Source organism: Elgaria multicarinata, chromosome 8 (genome assembly GCF_023053635.1).
Source record: "Elgaria multicarinata webbii isolate HBS135686 ecotype San Diego chromosome 8, rElgMul1.1.pri, whole genome shotgun sequence".
NCBI classification, from domain to species: domain Eukaryota; kingdom Metazoa; phylum Chordata; class Lepidosauria; order Squamata; family Anguidae; genus Elgaria; species Elgaria multicarinata.
In genome coordinates this window covers 74,156,711-74,178,043 of record NC_086178.1, presented here as the reverse complement: position 1 = coordinate 74,178,043, position 21,333 = coordinate 74,156,711, and the positions used below count along the sequence as shown (strand labels likewise).

General features: G+C 38.6%; 1 protein-coding gene across 10 annotated transcripts in view; it reads left to right on the top strand.

Moving 5' to 3' along the window:
* The window catches only part of CTBP2 (C-terminal binding protein 2), a 222,982-nt gene that overhangs the window by 147,072 nt on the left and 54,577 nt on the right, over positions 1 to 21,333 (top strand). Inside the window, exons 1-2 of one of the 10 annotated variants that reach the window (XM_063132788.1) lie at positions 6,619 to 7,834; positions 7,877 to 8,359. The exons of 8 other annotated variants lie outside the window; for them this stretch is intronic. In XM_063132788.1, the coding sequence (XP_062988858.1) occupies positions 6,619 to 7,834; positions 7,877 to 8,359 (1,699 nt within the window). Of the gene's footprint in view, positions 1 to 6,618; positions 8,360 to 21,333 lie in introns of those variants that run through there. One more of the 10 variants, XM_063132787.1, reaches the window with a different exon arrangement.

The following is a 21,333-nucleotide window of genomic DNA, read 5'->3' as shown; positions in this document are numbered from 1 at the left end:
GTTTGTGCCTCTTTAGATTCATTAAAATCAAGGACAGATGAATCCTTATAGGATCTAGCCAAATCTTATAGATAAACAGTTCAAGTGAATACTGCTGTTCTGTGTGTGTGGTTAGTAATTCTTGGCCGTTCTCGAATGAATGTTCCCCACAGGCTTAAGTGGACTTTCCTCGGCTTGCAAATGAGATGCTATGTAGGTTCCAAATTAGGCAGATGTGCAGTCATTCCTACCACACTGAGGAATGTCATTCTTTTCTCCAAACCATGCACATCTTGCTCTCTTGTCTTACATTACCCAAAGCTGGGGCACGGGGGAATCTATATGACAAGATTTAGAATGTGAGATAGACATGAAACAAGCTGTGCAGATAAACATCTTGTACATTGCATTTAGTGAAGTGTAAAACAAGCGAATGAAGCCCCAACAGCTCACTCAGCGTTACCAACATGACAGACTTTTGTAACAGAGGCAGCAACTAAGAGGGAATATTGTTTGGTTTAGTATTTTTGTCTGCCAATGCATGATTCCAAAATGTAGGTCTGTCTTAATGTTTATGGACTTGGTTTTCATGTTTCATCTTGAAGAGTCTAAACAGATCCTGGGGAATATTTAAATGCTGTTTGAACTCCATATATGAGTAGTCTCTGTTTGGAGTCTTGCTGAAATGTTTTTTGAAATGAATTTCCTGTTTAATGGCCAAATTGAATCCAAAGTCTCGTTATTTCCCACAAGGTACTTCCATATAGCAGTGTGGATTAAATGGTTCAGCACCGAATACTACATATCATGAATAAGTGGGCTGTAGTAGCTTATTTGCATATTTTGCATATAGTTAAGCTTATGAATAATTTTAGAATGAGTCCAACAGCTTCTAGTTGCACTTAATATGAGATGCTTTAAGGTTTCTTCCCTAGTATTGTCTGTCAAAATATGTTGTGTAAGCAATTCACTTCCCCCCCCACCCCTTTAACAGATTTTTTTTCATGACAGAAAAAAGGTGGGTTAAGCAGTGGGAAAACATGGAAGGGACTAGGTGGATGATGGTGTTATATGGACCTAAGCAAAATTTCATAATGAGACTGGGCAATTGCATGATAAAAAATCTAGCCTGGAAGCATCCTAGTTCTGTAGATAGCTAAATTCAAAATTGTAAATCCTTGAATGAACTCTTCAAATAGATGTCGTTAGGCTTAGAAATAATTAAATTTGAAACCCCAGGACAGATTTTGGGTGGGTTTTTTATTATTGTGTTCTTGCTCTTAAGCCATTTTATTGTTTAAAAATACATCTCTATAATCGGTAGAGCCACTACCCAGTCTAGTTAAGCAAAATGAAAGTTGATACTCTGTGTGTCTTTGAACAGTTCTATAGAGTGGATGCAACTCTGTAGAGGCACTAACCCTGATCTTTCTTCAGAAGTTCAATAACTTACAAATATAATGGGGGGGCATAAACCTGCTGCAAGAGAAAATGACTGTCTTCTTCTTTCAAAACAAAGAACAAACAAAAGCTGATCATTCTAGGGCTATGAAGGAGTGCACATGCTATTCAAAGTAACATAAGTTTTTTTTTTTAAATAAGAAAATGTTAATGAAATAGCTGTAGCACGGGTGCGAGTCTATGTCCTGTATGCCTACTCTAGCCCACAAAGCCTCCTTGATTTCCTCCAAGCTCCATAACCTGGAGGACACCCTGGGGTTATCTCTGATCTCACTGATGACATTCAGCCCGTGGAGGGCAATTTGCCACCACCACCACCAGTGATTAGTTCTGCATCCCTTGCACATAGACTTGCATTTTTTTTCTTTTAAAGTTGTAGAACCAAACCTATAGGAAAGAATGGGCTAATCACCCGTTACTTCATATATATATTCTATTTAAATTTTTAAAACTGTTGCAAAATTTTTCTATGAATTTTGTGTTTCATGCCAACTTCTAAAAATGGCACGAAAATAGAAAATTTAGATTTATTAGGTATTTTTCTTCACTTTGGATAGGTATTCAGCTAAACAAGATCCCATAAAACTTTCTGTGGTTCAAGACAGACTTTTTGTTGAGGCCATTTCTCAAGACAAAGGAAGCACATGGTGTCTCAATGACTTCTGGAACAATTGGAACAAAGAGAAAAGGATCGCCCCTTCTATGAATGTTCCTAGGGATTAAGAACTCCTCTAGCCAGTGAACTAGAAAATTAAAAATCCAGCCACTGAGGGAGAGGATGGAATCCCACCAATCATATAAGAATATGCAAATGTAAGGGCTATCTTATCTGTCTACATGACCTTACCTCAATATATGACCTGTAAATCCAGATCTGACTCCCTGGGTGATATAAGATTCCTCAACAGCACACACACATCCCAGAATACAAATAGTTAACAATGGGATTGACAGATGAAGTTTGTAGCCTGTAGGAAAGATGGCACTTATTTGTCCAATCTGAAACCTTTAAAAATCTGTCCAATTTTGTCAAACATCCCTCTTAGACATTACATTAAACGTAGGGGTTCAAGAAGTGATTGCAAAATGTATATTCTTACAATTTGTTTGATAGGATAATACTTTTTTCCTGTGAGCCTAGCGTCTCATGCATGTTTTAAGAACTTTAATGGAGGTACCCAGGGACTTGCACAAAAATGGAGAGTCAATTTTATAGTGTTGCTTAGCATACAAGCAGTATTGCACACTTCCCAGGCACAATTTCTTGCATACAGCACGTTTACCTGTGGATTTCAATTTAACGTAGGGGTAGGCAAGTTGTGGCCAAGCACATATTGTTGGACTGCAACTCCCATCAGCACTAGCCAGCATGGCTAATGGTGAGGGATGATGGCAGCTGAAATCCAACAGTATCTAGAAGGCTACAGGGTGCACACCCTTTATTTAATGTGATAAATAAATATTGCAATGTGACTAAAGTTAAGCAAAGAGCAGTGGTCTTCAACTGATCCAGACCCAAGACCCATCTCGGACCCATCTTGGAAACGCAGTGCCAGAAATGCCTTACTAAAGGATGCTACTGATAACTCATGTAGATAGCGCTCAAGTCCATGAGTTAATTTTAAAAGATGCAGGTGTGGAGAAAATGATGATTTTTTAATTGCTTCTAGATCATGTTGGGAGTAAAACTCGCCCACTTTGTTTTTTCTGTGTCTCTGAATCTGATCCCAGGGCCATTCTTTGAGAACCTGAGGTATTAAGTCAAAAGCTAACATTTGCTGTTCACAGTTCGCTACCCAGGTGGTCTGTAGGTGACATTTTGACTGTTCTAAAAAACATTTTTAGGTACCCTAAAATCATCCATATTAAGAAGTTTAAAATAGAATATAAACATAGCTACAAAAATATAAAACTGTACTGGCATAGTCCTGGTCTCAGCTCTAATATTGCCTGCTGGAGTAGAAGAGGGTAAGCCAAGCAGTCTTTTAAGAAATTTATTTTGGGTGATTTCCAAATGGGTTATTTTGGTCAAACCCCAAATCTCTCCCCCATAGGTCAGCTGTGGGAGCACTTTGCCTCTAAAAACTCTCAAGTAGGGACAATCATGTTACCCCCTTTAGTTCTGGTAAAGCACAAAACTGCTTGCGAGGATCTTAATGCCTTCAAAACAAAGGACATCATATGTTGGGACCAATTACCCTTGTCGGTAAACCAAACCCAAGGTGATTAAAATGCCTCACTTGCTCTATTATTTGTCCAGCGAGGTACCATTTATGCTTTGGAGGGTGGCAACATGACAGCAACAGCTTTGCCGCAACCTGTCTGGACTGATCTCGCGACTCACTTTTGGGTCATGACCCACTGGTTGAAGACCGCTGCTTTAGAGGATTCCCTTTCATCCTTCCAACTATCAGTGCCCATGTAGCAAAGCTGAAAAAGTGAGCTTTGAGGTACACAGCCCTTTCCACCATATCAGCTCCAGCATAATTTTTAGCTTAGTTGTGATGAGCCTCTTTTGGAAGATGGCAGCACAGTTTCCCATTTGAATGCAGTAGATTCAGGGAGGAATAGCTGTGATGCTGTTTCCCCTCCTTTAAAAAAAAACACTTATTGATTGAGGAGTCCAACACTGCAAGAAATTAAAACAAAAATATATCAATCAGGAACCAAAGAACCATGTGAATCAAACGGTCTCAGGACCTTCCTTCTCCCCACCCCCAGGCCAATAGCAGATCCTCATACCACGTGCAAAGCTGCTTTTGAAACAAAGGGAACGACATGGGGCAGGATGGGGGAAGCAGCTGTTCAAGGGGAGAGGGAGGCCGGGGTTCCACTGGGCATGCTCAAGCCACTTGCATAAGCCCTAAGGAGTTGTTTAGATCCAAGCCATAATAAAATGAAAGGAAACAACAAAAAGGATTGTTAGTGGTTGGGGACAGGAACAAAATAAAGGAGGCTATTCTTTTTTAAAAATGGGTGAGTGCCCTTGTGCTGGAGCTGTATAGCAGGACAAAGACTGTGTTTAAAACCCTTTTAAAGATAAAACATTCAAAAACAGGGATAGAAGAGTTTATGCTGGTTGTCATTCTTGTAAAGGGCAATATTCAGTAGGATATGTTAAGCCATGTTCCACATAGCTCAGGCATAAAACCAACAGCTCAGCTGAATTCTGGCCTGATGCCTGAGCTAGGACCCATAGATCTGACCCAATAAACTACTGTCAGACTCGTTTTTAAGTTAGTTGCCATTCAAATATTTTCTAGTGTAAGAATAATCTAACAGAGGGCCATTTTTAAGTATGTTGTGTTTGCATATAAAATTCTTAATGTGTAGTAAAAAGGATTTGTACTATTTACGCCAGTAAAAAATAATACTTTTTTTTTTTAGGGATTACTAAAACATCCTGTCTGTATTTGGGTCAGAAATATAGCCCAGAGGCATTTGTATGATAGATGCATTAGACTGCATTAGTGACTTAGCTATCATAATAGCACGATACACCATCATGTGACGGCTGAGGCTTCAGACATTTTATTGTGGATTAGCCCTAAAAACACACAAGCCGACCTAACAACAACCAAACAGTGACTGTTACTATGCTGTTTTTCTTCATCAAGATCGTAACCTGACATTTGCATATATATATATCTGTACTTTTTGCAGAGAAAGGAAGCATAAATACCTCAATGCTTTCTCTAGTTATGTTCAATTCTAATAGATAGAATAGTAAACATGCTAGTATATATATATATATGCTAATATATCAGTTATTGTGACAAGAAGGATTCATGGTAGTCTGGCTACTGCCACTCAATATCTGTGGACTTTGTGTTTAAAGTGGTGTGGGTTTTTTTTTTTTTTTTTTGGTTTTTTTGCAGTCTTTTGAATAACCAAGTGTAGCAATGGCTACTAGGTTGTCAAAGAATAAATACCTCTATCTAAATCCCTCCACCTCTCTGCGATGAGAATGTATAATCCGCATTAACATTGAGATGGTGCAAAATATAATTAATAGTTGTGACTACTTTACATGGATTGTGTGTGGATGTGTGCAAATAGTGTACCGAGAAACAAAAGGTAAAGGCTGTTCTCCTCTTTGGGCTTTGTAAACCAAGCCTTTCCAGCCTTTGATCCTCCCTTTTCAGTGGCTTCTTCTCAGGTCTTAAAATTATAAATTCCAGATTACACCTCTGCAATTTTCTTTCCTGGGATGATGAAAGGATTTGAGAATTATGGTAATAATACAAAGAATCTTTTTAGAGAATAATTAGTGGAGCTAGTTTGAAACTGGCCTCTCTTCTTCCATGGCTCTGATGCCCCAGTATTTTTTTAAAAAATCTAGTGTTCATAAAGTGTTGCACAGATGTGTGTGTGTGTGTGTGTGTGTGTGTGTGTGTGTTTAAATTATTTTAGATACTTGTATATTTTGCTTCTTGGGGCCAGCATGACTACTCCCATTTAATATGTCCTTAGCCGTGTGTGGTGGATTAGCATTTCATCAGGATGGATTAAGATTGAATTGACATTGAAGCTCCCTTACCCTCCCCCACCCCACCTAACCCTTGGTAGAGGTTTATACCAAGGGAGAGGGGAGGTATAATTTTAAAGAAATCCTCTGTTGTGCATAGGAAACATAGTGGTTTTTGTTGTTATTGTTGTTGTTAAAAAAAAACATTGCAGTAGCTGTGATCTGAGCAGAAATGTATACTGTGGTGTTTGTCTGGGCTGGTGCAGTAGGCTGCATCAGGCTAAAATGATGTCACATGGAACAAAAGCTTTAGGGGTTTTATTTAGCCTTTAATCCTCACACACTGTTTGACTAGTTGTCCATGTGAGCATGTCATCCCAAGCAGGAAGGGATAAACCATCTGGATTAAGTACAGCAACCCTTTTCCGTGTCTGAATTGTACAGAAAAGACCTTTCCGTTCTACAGTTTTTGGAGCCAGGCTGAGTTTCCTCTAGGTCTTTGCTGTGTTTTGTCGACTAAAGTTTCGAAGAATTAATAATTCAGGCAGCACTTTGAAATAGTAAACCACCTGTTGGGCTGTTTCCTGAAGCTACAGAAGGATTCAAATACAGTGCATTTTTTGTTTTGTTTTTTGTTCTATGCGTGTAACCGAAGATTTAACAGGAGAGCTTGCTTGTACTTTATTTAAGCTGAATAGTACTGTGTTCCAATGCCAATTCCAAGCAAACATATTGGTCGCTCTCAGAGCTGGGATGCGGCAGGATGGTATGAAGGCAACTGGGAGAATGAAAATGCATTTGAATACCAGAGACCTCCAGGGAGAAGGAATTCTCTAACATACGGTGGTGAGGGAGTTTGGTATGAGCAGCCAGCCCATAGACCACATGATATCATCTTGCAGGGAGGTGCTGAACTGAAGCAAGAACCATATCCCTACCAGGAGCCAGTTTTTAACCAAGGTCCTATACGGAAAGGTTCTGTTCCTGATTTTGCTTACTACGACAGGCAGCCTGCAATGTCTGCACGAAGTTCCTTGCCGCCTCAGGATTACTACAGTGACCCATCCTTAGCTGCTAGATCACCTAAAGACCCACGCTACTACAGAGACCACATGATTAATAGACCATTACCGAATTATGGCATGCCAAGTGCCAGATTGGCTTGGGACCAGATGCAAGGACGATCACCTGCCCCACTTGAAGCAAGCCGCTTGTATAGAGATCCTATGACTAAAATGATCCCTGAGGCACACAGGGTTCGAAACCGAGATCCTTCTCCAGCAAGGTATGGTGGCGAACCTCAAATGCCTAGATATGGAACCGAACCTCCAACATTTTCCAACCGGCAAGTGTATAATGATGCAGTGGACAGATCTATAGATTCTGCAGCCAGTAGACAAGTTACTCCAACATGTTTGGTAGTTGATCCAAATTCAAGTGCAGCTCCTGATGGAAGTATAGCTACTCCTGTAAACCGTGGTTATGGACCAGTCAGGGAAAATGTCAGTGCAAAAGTTCCTTATGATGGCTATGAAACAGCTACAACTCCCTCCCATGCTCAGATGTCCACATCTTTTCCAGGACAGGACATTAAAAGGAATGTGGATCCAGAGTTTTTAGCACTTATGCGTTCCGAAGGAGTATCTGAAAGCACACTCAATGCTTTGCTACAGCAAGGATTTGATTCTCCGAGCCTGCTGGCAATGATGGAAGACAACGACATAAAATCAGTTGCTCCAAATCTAGGGCAGGCAAGGGTGCTTTCTCGAATTGCCCATACCTACAAAGCAGAAATGCAGTTGCAGAGGCAGGATAGGAAGAACACCATCATCCGTCCCAGGCACAGATCTAACAGCTTTAGTCACCGAAGTGAATTGCTCCAGAATGAGTATGGGATGCATCCTGCCACCAGCCCTATGGCAGATGGTGTGGCAATGCATCAGCCATCAGCCGCTTCTATGCAGCCAGTGTCCCCAAGAGTTGCAGAATTAACTCGTCGTCCATCTAGTGCTCCAACACAACACCTTCTGGAAACAGCAACTTACCCTGCGACTGGGTTATCTCATCAAGTCACTCCTTTCCTTCCCAATTCTGGATACAGTGGTTCTGCCCCATGCAATATGCACACTCGGCAAGCAACTGGCTATTCTGCTCCGGCTGGAATATCTATGAACGCACTACAAACCAACCCACATCCAAGTCCCAAAACTGCGTATTCAACCACATACACAGTACCCATGGAGCTGATGAAGAGAGATAGAAATCCTCCATTGTCTCCAATGCACAGCCCTCATAACAGCCCTCAACTCCTTCGAAAGCAAGGGGCCCAAATAGAACCCAACCTGGTGCCAGCAGGACCAAGTTTTCCAATGCAGCATTCTCCATATCAGAAACTCACAAGGCGTACAGGGCCGCCAGTCATTGTCTCCACCATGGCATCGCCTGAGCCAAGTAATTATTTTAAATTATATTACTTTGTAGAGTTCTTTAGTATTGCTAGATTCATGTTGTTGTTGTTGTTGTTTAAAAACATCAGTGTTCTAATAACCTTAGAAATAACTTACTAAATATATAGTCCCACATATCAACATGTGGAGACATTAATCTACCCTATATTTATTCAATCACTTCAGAGCTGGGATTCACCATGTGCTATAATTGGGTTTTGGGGTTTACAGCAAATAAAAGTGGCCAATATGCCCAATCATCATTCGACAATGAATCTTGCAATTTCTGTTATTTGCAAGGTACATAAGATTAGATACTATATACTTTCTAGGCAATTAGGCTGAAAGTGTTTCATTTCAAGACTGACTTCTCCCAATTGTTATCAGCACAAATGTGTTTCCCCAAGGAAATGGTTGGTATTTCCTTGATGAAATTTATCAAGCAACTAATGATGTGATCCTGGATCCGCCTAACTTGGGCAGTAATTGTTATTCCTTTTGGACAGTGTCCTTTTTTTAATAGGGTGTCCCAAATAAAATGCTGTGCTGTTGATTTCCTGTTGGAAATACTTATGAATATAGAAGCTGTTAACAAAAGAAGTCTGCATTTTCTGCTAAAGCCAATCATTAACCACTAGAGTGATAAATATGTGGGATTGTTTCTCCTGAAATTCCTTTCCTTGTTGCTGCTTTTACTCTGAAAACATAAGCTGATAAGTTTCTAAAGTTCACAAAGCTAAGCAAATATGAGCCTAAGTAATTCATTTTGCAACAAAAGGGACCATTGGCACATTCAAATAAACCCCAATGATGAAAACAGTCACTGAAACTGTAGAAATTGCCTTATGTTAGCAAATGTACAAGTTGACCACCTCCACTATAGCATAATCCCAAAATAGATAGTTGTGACTAGGTCTGCAATACTTTGTCCACTTACTTGGGAGTAAATCCCATTGAATTAAGTCAGATTTACTACTAAGTAAATATTGCTAGGATTGAGCTGCATGTCTCATTGAAAAGGCACAATAGAGCACGTTTACATCCCATTGATTTCAGTAGGAGAATGAAGTGTGTGCTTAACTTCCTTCAATTTAAAAGGATTGTCAAGTGCTTACCTTTGGCTAGATTGTGCCTGAAGGTATACCATTTATAAACACAAAAATGCTTCAGAGTACAGTGTTATTTTAAATGGAGAAACGATAAAAGTTACCAAAATTCAGAGCTCATTTCATTTTCCCATTTTAAACATAGCTTGCTCTTGAGTAGGTTTTGTGATGTCTGAAATAAAGACATGCATACCTTAAATAGATGAGAACTCTGTATGTATTGATATAATAGAGTATGTTTTTTTTTAAAAAAAATCCTTTTGAAAAAGTCAAGGGTAGTGAAAAAGCATGGGTTGTGAGATACAATGCTGTATTATTAATTGAAAATGTTTATTTTACTAAACTATGATCCTGTTGATTGTTTTAGTAATGTTGGAAGAAAGAGTACTTATGACTTGGTTGAGGTGGGTCTAACTACATAGGTGTCGACTCTTAGACGTAGGCTCAGGGTTTAAATGGTTTTTGAGAAGACCATCATTTAGTCCTATCTATCAACCAGTGCCTCTTGAATTCATTTTTGGGGCCAAACTAAACATTTTGTCTAGCACGAATGGTGGAGTCATGAATGCTAGTTTTCTTTACCTCCCTGTAAGCATAAGCAGCCCTAATTTGGATCAGTGCCATGGTGCTCTGGAAGTGGGGGGAGAACCTTTCCCCTACCCCCTTTTCACACAATTCCAACCCTCCCCACGGGAGTGGAGAGAGAGAGACTCTCCATTGGAGTCAATGGAAGGTGGAAATAGCCTGCTTCCACATGAGGTTGTTATTGTGCAGTTGGCACTGCCTCATTCATGGAATGTTACTGGCGGTAACATTCCCAGGTTTCGAACTGCTTCCTCCTCTCTTTTTTTTTTTTTTCCTTTTCACCAAACAAAACAAAAACTGTTAAGGAAGATAAGACTGAATAGCCTCACAATGCCTTCTAATTGATAGCACTAGGAGCCTCTGCCTGGAAACACTGCCAAGTGCAGTCCGGCTGTCACTAGCAGCTTTTAGGAGCTTTGTGAATTCAGACAATTTTCAGTAGCGTTCATATATTCTTAGGGCAGATATTCATTCCAAATATGGTAGAAATGGTTCTCAACACACATTCTTTGCCCCCTGAGAACAAATGCCTCAGAATGCAGATAATACACGCTACATTTGCACAGCATTTTAGAATATCTGACTGCCTTCACCTTTTATTCTTTCCATCACTCTTTTTATTATTTAAACTTTGTAATGTATATTGGGGGATTGGGAGGGAATCTATAGCTGGTTTCCCTTTTAAAATATTAGTCGATTATAAGACAATACCGAAAGGCTTGTTGGGAAGTGGAGCCGCCTCTTCTTCTAGTCAAACGTTCTTTCCCTACAACCAATTCATTTGCATGAGGATGACATTTGTTGCTCCAGTAATTTCATCTGATAATGGCCAGCTTGCAAAGCGGATCTGAAAACATATTCCTTAATTATGTGTTGCTAAGCAACGAGAGGGTTTGGTCATAATCACAGAAAGATTATCTTTCTATTGAAGTCACTGAAAAGGTTTAGCTGAAGTAGGACCTTCAGCTAAAATTGCCTCTATTCTTGTTTTGTTTTGCTTCCCCCCCCTTCCCCCAGACAATGAAGGATGGTATTTCCCTCCCTTCTTCTTAAAATGCATATTTAACTAGGAGTCAAGGTAAGATCCATTGTAAATAGAAACATGGGTGAAATGAGAGTTCTGGATAACTTAATTATGAAGAAATGTATGGCTTTATGAAAAACCATTTTCAACCAATATAGTCAAACCCTAATTTGACGTACGTATAATGTATGTCATTTCAAATGACATAGTTGGGATGTAAAATTGGACAAAGGTAAAACATTCATAGTTTATGTCAAATTTCCTGACGCAGTAGGATGAATTCCAGTGAAATATTTTGAATTCACCTTGAATTTTTTTATTTTATTTTATTTTTTTGGTATTAAAAAAAAAGATACTTGAACAGTGTAAATGTTAGCTGCTTAGGCTGTAATCCTACACACACTTACTAAGCCCCACTGAATTCAGAGGGAGATTCTTCCAAGTAAATATGCATCGGATTGCTCTAATCAATTAAATTTCAGTGTCCCCCCCCTTTTTGGCTGCCTTGTTATGACATAAATAATTATTAATTTATTTTGTGTATGTTTATACTACATAATATGTAATATATAAATGATCTATTTTTAGCTACATAAAGTTATTTAAAATAACACTTTTAATTGGTAGCCCGCATTACACTTAAACTGCAATCCTAAACACACTTACCAGGGTGTAAGCCACATTGAACACAATGAGACTTACTTCTGAGTAACCATGCATAGCATTGCACTGGTAATATATAATGTTTTGGATCCAGAGTTGCCCTTCTGCAAACAGAAGGACTCTCATTTGCAGGATGGATTGAGATTCAGGAGAGGCTCCCACTGGAGGAATAGGGGGAGGAAATTTCTGCCAGTTCCATCTTCCCCTGCAGCCATCTACGCTTCTTCCCATACTATTCCAGAGGAACTGCCTATCCTCCATTGCAGATTTTCCAGCGGTTATAGGGAGCTACAGGAGGAAGAGGACAGGGCAAAAATCCCCTTCCCCACTTCCTCCATAGGAAGTATTCCAAAAGTAGACTTCTGCTAATGGGAACTCTGGATCTCACCCATTCCTTTAATTTTGCTTAAAAGAGCTTCAGCTATTTGGCAGTATAAAAAGGTAATAAATAAATGTACTACATAAAATAATGTTTTTTAAAATCCATTTAGTAAGTTTAGAACTCTATTCAAATTTCTCTTTACTATTTGCTTTTCAGTTATGGCAACGCATTTATTAAAGCTCAATAGTATTTATTTCACAGGAAGTTGTTGTTGTTCTGAACAGGAAGTCAACAGATGATGGGGAGTAGGGAGGGAAAGGAGGTTAACAAGGCATGTATGGGAGCAAATGCACGGACTTCACGGCAGGTATCCAAAAAGAAAGCCCTTTTTGACTGAAGGAGAGAAACCAACTCAAAATTGTGGTGTGTGTTTGTTTTTCATTTCTGCCATTGCTTGGTCCATCCGCTTTATTTAGATACCTGGCTGTGTCCAAAGACAGAATGGCTACAGTAATAGTCTTTGCTGTTGAGTTTTTTTTAAAGGAATATGGGACTTTTTTGTTTTTTAATTTGTGCTATAGGATGGTGATGGTGATGATGATGAGAGCTGGTGTAGCATAATGGCTTTGAGAGTGGCTACAAATATCATAGGTTTTAATCTTGTTTCTGCCGTGAACTCATTTAGGTGGCCTTCAGCAATCTACTCTTTCTTTTTCTCAATCCCCATGCCCATTCTGCAAAATGGAGGATAACAATATTGATTTATCTGACATTGTAAGGATTACAACAAGGTAGTGCATGTGCTGCACTCTGACTTCTTGTAAGTGCTATATTACAGTAAGTGCTATATTATTAAGTTAAGTATTATTAATTATAATTCATTAATGTTATTGTTCATTACTTTTGTTCATTGCATCAGGTGTTACTATTAACAAGAATGTGACAAATAAGTTTGAGAAATAATTAAAATGAACTTGTCCCCATATCCAGTGCCATAATTTTTCATAGAATGAAACAGTTTCTTAACTTGACTGTCAGTTAATTTGCCAGGATTGGGAGACTCAGTTCTCTATCTACAAAATTATACTGTAAAGAATGGGAATCTAGCAGTGGTTATGTGAAGGAAAGTATTGTAAGGTGTGTTGCTTGTTTCAAATGCTTTGTAAACAAGTTGTTGTTGTTTAATATAATGTCTCAAGTTGGCAAAGGGTTGTAAGAGTTTTTTTTGTGGGGAGGGGTTAACCAGAATGAGACATGATTGCTTGTGGTAGAGAACATGAACACTGCCTTAGGAAAATTAAGACATTTTGTACTCTGTACAAATAATAAGTAGATTTTAAAAACAGACTTTAAAAAAAATGAGGTGAGGAGATCACCTTGGGTGAAGAAATTGGCTTCATATCAATGTAGCTCTGAAAAATCCCTGATCCATTACAAATCTTTCCCTGTTAGTCCTCCAGTGTCTCCATCCTTAACAGCTGTTGAATTCTCTCTTCCCTAAATCCTGGTGGAGAGTCTCCACAGTCCCTGCCTTTCTATAAATTTACTGTACCTTCCAGCTGCAACAATCTGGGATGAGGTATGAAGAGGATGAACTACTCCTTGGATTTTCATTTAGCCCCAGAGCTTTTCAAACAGAATGTTGCCAGTGCAAAATGTCCTGAAAATTTTAGTTTTCCAGGGCTGCTGAGCCCTTACTAAGGGCCCATCAGTCCTGGCAAATCACAGTTCTCAGAGATCTCTGCATCAGGAGCTTTCTGCTAGTGGTTTGTCAGGCATAATGAAGGCTGAGGAACAGCCTTCACATCTCTGTCACATTGCTGCTGCTGGAAGGTGAGTTTTGAGGAAAGAGATGGCCAGATCAGAACAACCAAGCTTATTTATGAGTTTGATTGAAATCCAAAGGGATTTTGGCTCATAGCATAAAACGCTTACTATTTCCAAACTGGGAGAGGGTCATTTTTGAACCCTCCATTCTGAAACTCTACAACATCACTAATAAAGACTGACTGAATCTTGACTCCTTTGCCAAGTAATTCTCTCTGAAAATGTTAAAGATTAACCTTGCTAACCCAGCATTGACAACATTTAAATGCCTTTCATACCAAGCTTATAACTGCCATAGTTTCAAACTTTGGTTAGAAAAACCCGTTGAAAGCATAAAAAACTGGAATGGTCATGAATTTAGACTTTAAAAACATTTCTTTAAGCTATGAGAATCGTGAAGTTGCAATAGTTAGCAATCCCAGCCGTGGGACATAAATGTATAGATCTTGAGCCTTGTTCAGGAGTTTCTTTGGCACCACAATTTGATCCTAGTTTGTTTTAACTAACTAGAGTTAGAATACATCACAGTTCTCCAAGTTTGTATGTAACAGAAAACTGAAGATTAGTCAAAAGTGAAAGCAGAAGCTATCATTCTTCTCTCACATGCAAAGGATGAAAAGAAAGGATAGAGAGCCCTTGAGCTCACTGCAGTTTGGTCTTTATCACCTAAACCATGGGTGTTGATCATTGACTGAACCAGATCTAACTGTTGCAACCAAGTCAGACCATATTTAGATGATAGTGACCTCATTTGGATGTCAAGCTATTTATTTATTTATTATTTATTTATTTATTTATTACATTTTTATACCGCCCAATAGCCGAAGCTCTCTGGGCGGTTCACAAAAATTAAACAGTTAAAATTAAAAAATTAAAAGCTAAACAGTGGTTTAGCGATATGTGAACAAGCCTAGCCTCCTCCCCCACTACTCCTGTACAGCTGAGAGGAGGAGTCCCTTCTTCTCCTTTTTTGTGTGAAGCTCCCCCATCCCTGCCATAAATGCTGTCTTTTGTGGTCTTTAACCGTGGTGTAGCATTATGTCTATAGTGCTACTAACCAAGGTTATTGTATGAAAGCCAACTTCAACCTCTTCTTTTAAACACTGATGGGAAGCTAACCATAATTAGTATTGATCATTATTAGTCTCAATGTAGACATAACAAGATGCCATGGTAAACTTTTCAAAGCGAAGGCAGGACACAATTTGCACCGAAGAAGAAAGAGTGAGGCAACCCATGGCTTTACCATATTTACGAGACCGGCAGCTTTATGTCTACATTATGCTTTTGAATCTTATTTAATTTGCACATAGTCCTAACAGACAATAACCACTAGCTATGTCCTGAAGCAGAAAAATGAGTAATGACAGTACAGGTTTCTAAATAAAAATAATTCAATGCAAATGGCTTTTTACCACTTAAGGTGTCCAAATGCTGCTCACATTGTGAACAAAAAGCATGTACAATTTCATCTTTATAAATCACATGCAATTTTAGAAACAAACAGAATTGTCAACTTCTTGAATTATTTATTTCATCTTCAAGCCACAAAACTGCTTCACAAATTTTAATAAATACCAATATATACAGTGTCTATGTAATATAGGAAGACTACCGAAATAGTAAGATATGTCTTTTGTCATGGGATATTGGACTTCTCCAGCTGTGGAGTTTTATCAGTGATAGATGAGGATGTAAATAGGATGTTGATGAAAGCTGATGAATTATACTGCTGATTTGTGATTAAATCATGGAAGTGGAAGGTTGGCTCCCATCCTGCTTTGTTCTGAGGTAAACATATCTTATTCTTCATACTGTTCCATTCTCTCTCTCACTCACACACACACACACAGCTTGCACATATATATATCCCAGTCAGCTGTCCATCATTACACTTGCACTTCCACTCACTCTTCCATTCATACATAGAATAAGCCACTCTTGGCTTTAATCAGCCTATATCCCATACATACGTGCTCACACATCACTCTGCTCAGTCTCACTCACATGATTCCTTACCTCACTTGTATATAACTTTATAGTTGGGTGTTCCATTCTTGGGCTGCCTATATTTGGGGGGGGGGTCAAAAATGAGTATTCTCAGTAGTGTCCTTGGCCACGAAGTCTTGAGTTTCTGAATATTTTATCTTAAGAGCAACTTCTTAATCAAAATTACTTTTTCTGCAAGTGGGTTTGGTGCAGAGCTGTATAAAACCTGGGAAATTATTGCATATGTTCTCCATGAAATGGCAGATTCATAAAAGTATGAAACAATGGTGTCATTCTGTAAGAAAATCAGAGTTCATTGTGTTGATGAGTTCCCAGGTAAGTGAGTATAGGATTGGAGCCTATATCTATTTGTAGGATCCTCTACTTGAGTAATGGTACTGAATTTGAAGAATTATAAAGTAATTTGAGTGATTCATGGCATTTTTTAAATGAAAAATTTAGTTATGCAAGGGTATTGCTTTTCTGATACTCTGGGTGCCTTTGACCAATGCACATGCCTGGCTAATACATTAATTCCATATTTCTAAGTTGTTTGTTAAAAGATAGTGTATTGTGACAGTTTGTTTCAGAAAATGCAGCAATCAACATTGATTTCTGGTGTAAACATGGATGGAACTATAGATGTAGATATATTGCTTTCTTTCAAATAATGTCTTGCCATGGCATAATTGTTCATAGTAGTATATGTGGGAACAGTCTTATTTGTTTGGTTTCAGCTTTCATATATGAATATTCTTAGGTTATTCTAATTATTATTATAGCTAACATGTTAAAATGCTTTTGCAACATTGAGCTTGCCTAGTAGCTTACTACTAATGGTGTTGTCTATGTTGACTAGTTTGACATACTGATTTTACTACAGTACACAACTGAAACTAAATTCCATTGATGGGATTCAAAGACATGTTTATTGGTCTCTTTGGGCAAATGAGTGGTTCACTAGTCTCAGTACAACCAACATGGAGGTCCTTATTGGAGTATTTGTGTAGGCATCTATAAGTTGTTTGTTTGTTTTTCTAAAGTTCCCTTTTACCACTCCCCAAAACTTGCATTATTGGGCTTCAAATGGTGTGGAGATCTTTAAAATCTGAAACGACGTCGATATCGGTAAGATAAGCCCATGCTGGCTAAAGGACGCTCCAGGACTTTTGCCATATGTATGAATGCTAGGACAAGTCATTTCATACTATAACTGTTCAGAGTTGATCTGGAAATACATTTTATGAATTCCAAAATTAGTAATATTAATTTCCAATATTGATTGTTGTGAAATTAAGACAACTAGAGGATCTGGACCAATGACTGAAAAAGGATATGATGTTTTGGAGGCAGTGGGTAGAACTTATCCCAGGAAGAAAATACCCAAGTTCACAACATGGCAAGCACAATTGTAGCTTTGGTTAAAGAGCCACTAGCTGTTTCTTCATTGATTCTCATTGCTATTTCTTGAATGACTTATAGGAAGAAGTATACATCTTATATTTGGGAGTATTTTTAGTTTAAGGCTCTCAAGCAGGCATTCTGTTTTCATTGTTAGTTGCATTCTTGATCCCATTCATTTGAAGAAGAAGAAAGGGAATGGATTAATATATTAGTGTCCCTAACAAATGTATGTTTTTGTTAATCAACATTGTCATACCATTCCTTTGCAACACCCTTATTTGCACTTTAAGTCCTATCCTGTGGTCTGTACCTTGTGCCAGACTATGGATATATCAGTGACCAGGAATGTTACATTTTTTTTCTGTTAGTAAGTAACATACAGGACTTAATGTGGCAGATAGAAAAACATGAAGCTACCAAGTTGGACCATTGGTTCACCTAACTCAGCATTATCTATACTGATTGGCAGCACCTATTTAGGGTTTCTGACAGGAGCCCTTCAAAGCTCTACTAGGAGATCACAGATGGACTATTCACTCTGGAATGTCACTCTTCTGATGAATTGTTGGTGTATTTTTTTTTTCTTAGCACTCCTTAGGAGAATAGTTAACAGGGTTATCTTTAATTTCTGTAGAGTCTCTACTGTGTTTCCAGAGGTGTTACTGTGGGCCACTATTCTTATGTTTCTAAAAGTAGTTATAAACTCAACCTAATGCTTTAGTGACAGTAATTCCTAACACTAAATGTTCATACAATATTTAAAATGTTAGAAGAATTTGTCAAATGGAAAACGAGAACTATTTCATTAATAACTACAAGAAAATCATATCCCTTTCCTATTACAGCATGTTATATTTCACCAGAACATTTTATATGAACTGTTGGTTCTCCAAGCATTGGCAGTGTGGTATCCTCTAAAGCAACGGCAAGGAACCTCAGGCCAGGGACCAAATCCAGCCTTCTTGGGGGTCCCAATGTGGCTCTCCAGAATTTCCCATATAGCCATACCGCTTTCCCCCCCAGCTCCAACCCCTTTCCCCCAACGATTGGTGGTTTCCCAGCTTTTCTGCAGTTTTTCCTCATTCACTGAAATGCCTCTCCTAAGGCTTAGTTACCTGCAGTAAGAGCTTGCATTGTTGGCCCTACCACTTTTGTCGTCGGCCATAGCCACAACTGCAGTGCAGCTCCCAAGAGCTTCTCCTGCATGTCCCCATCTAAAAATTCAGGAGTTCCTAAATCAACACTGTAGAAAAGAAAGGAATGCTTGAAATACATTTCTTACTTTTGAGTAAGTGATCAGTTAATTTGTTAATATTTTCAGGGAAAGTGGAATGTGAAGCCTGGCAGAGTTTTTGAATTCAAACCTGAACTGATCTTTCAAAAGACATTAGGGTGGCTAATGTCTTTAGGGTGAACCGCCCAGAGAGCTCCGGCTATTGAGCGGTATAGAAATGTAATAAATAAATAAATAAATAATGAAAAAAGTTCTATATGATGTTAATGTTTTCATATTCCTCTTCATGAGTACCATAATTCACTCCCCAACAATTGTTCAAAGAAATGTCTCAGCCATTTCACAATATAATAGGGGGGCTGCATGCAAATAATTCTGCCCACCACCTCTGAGCATGGTGAGATGAGAAGTAAGTCTTGGAATCATATGCATTCTTCCCTCCTCTTTTAACCACGTGCAGAACATACCAACTTGACCAGGAGATCCCATAGTACCCCCAATTAAGTTCAGGAGAATCTCCACATTCAAATTCATGGTGAATTCTATTACTTCAGATGTTAAGTTCTACGTACCTTTTATAAACTTCCTTCTAGTAGTGAGAGAGGGAGAGTGCAAGGCCAAAGAACACTCCCAGTTCCACACTAGGACATGCCTTTAACACATAATGTATTGTATTTTTAACCCAGGAAGATCTTCTCAAAAGTTGGGGGTCGTCTTATACGCCCAGTTGTCTTATACGCCGGAAAAATACGGTACTTAGGATTGGGTTCTTATTGGGCCACAGTGTAGGAACAGTTTACATAGAATAATTTGGGAAACATTTTTAGGTGGTTCAAGTTCCTGAACTCTGAGCTGTTTTAGAAAGGTAATGCTTTACCATTGTGTGCTCAGTTAAAAATGCAGTGTACCTTACAAAGGGCCTATAAGCACAGCTGTGTGTAGAATAAACATAAGACTGATACATCAGAGAGAATATCCTGTTTCGGTGAGTTTGTACAGAGCAAATAACGAATACTTAAGCGCTGTAGAGAACAGCAAATGAGAAATGGGATATCATTATTGACTGACTTGTTTCTGGAATCAGAGTTTTTGGAGCTCAGAAGAGGTTTCCTTTAAGGGTGTTGTGTGTTTGATAAAAAGCTTTCCCCAGGGAAATGATGGAGTGAAGCACCAAATCATTGCGGTTTGCTTTTGTGTGTTTTTTACCAGCTACTCACAAGTAAGTCTAATGTCTGTCCAAACAGTAGCAGGCAAAGATTGCTTAATTTCTTTATATCAACCTTGCTTCCTTGACATATCATTGAATCTGGTTTAATTGCCTGCCAGGCTAAAAGTGATGGGAACAGTTATATTGGCGGGTAGATAGGTAATATAATCAGGATAGGTATTGTATGCATGTTAGGGATGTGGGCTAGATGTCAGTAATTAACTGAAAGTACATGAAACCTATATATCAAAGAAGCATTCTTCTGGATTTTTAATTTTTTAAAAAGAATTTTAAATAATCATCAAATTGTCCCATCTGCTACCAGACAGCAAACGTCCAAGAGAAGCAGCTTTTCATGGGATTGTATAGAAAGATTTTATCTCACATTACTTGTAGCAGGTGAACCAAATCTAGAATTCCTTCTAATTGTGAGGGCAAATTCTGCCAATCTTTCATCTTTCCTGGGTATTCTGCATTTTCTTTCAATAGTAAAAGAAGTTATGTTCCATGTGGCTTTTTATGTATTTCAGCTGTTTTATTAATTGGCTTTTTTTAAAAAAAAATTGTATCACCTTTTGACCAGAATCTTCAAAATGGCTCACAACGTTCATAAAATACAGTAAGAACAGTTGGCCTTATGGATATGTGGGAGGGGAATCAGGACCAGGTATGTGGTGATGTCTTTGCCTGACTATGTGTGTGTCCCCATAAGCACCAAAGCATGCAAAGTCCAAACTGAATGCAGATCATTAAATGTTAAATATCTTATAATGAAGACGTATTTAGGCAACAAAAGAAATTGAGCAAGGACTGGTCCAAAGACCTCTGCTCTCAAACAACGTGATCAGTTCCTCACTGGTAAGAGAAGGGGGAAAGAAGATAGAAGAGCTTACAAACATACCAAATTGCACACGTTACATCTTAAATTAACAGGACTACTCAGTATTCTAAAGGAAGCCAACTATGACAGATGATATCTGAGAGAACTAAAGTGAAGGTTCTGATTGGCAATGTCAGCAGCAACAACTGGGCAGGCTTCCACTTTTTGTGTTACATCTGTTGTTATGACCTTTGGTTTCCCGTTTCCCTTTATGATCTCCCTCCTGTGATTGTTGTCTATTTACTTTTTAGAAGGACAACTTTCTGTTTTCTAGATGTGTAGGAGGCACTTATTTGGTTGAAGGGATGGTATGCAAATTATGCTAATCACCAAGAAGTCTCTGAACACAGTTTCCCTGTGACAAGTGGCCTTGGCTCTGATTGTAATGGTTATACATGGTAACCACGGATACTTCCTTGGCCGCCACTCCACTGGCAGGGCCATGGAGACTCTCAGTGTGATTACACCATAGTAAGCACTTTACATATTATAGTTTGGGCAGAGATCATTCACTATGGGAAGATTGTTCTTGGCAACATTCTGAGGGCAAGTTTAAAGTATCTTTCATCTCTGATTCTGGTCAATGGGATAGAGTTGGGATTTGGTTGAGAACTTTGGGTGGAAGGCAACTTGTGTTTATGTGGTAGGGATTCTCAGAACGTATGTTTTCAAAATAATAATAATAATAATAATAATAATAATAATAATAATAGAATGAAGAACTAAAACGATTTTTT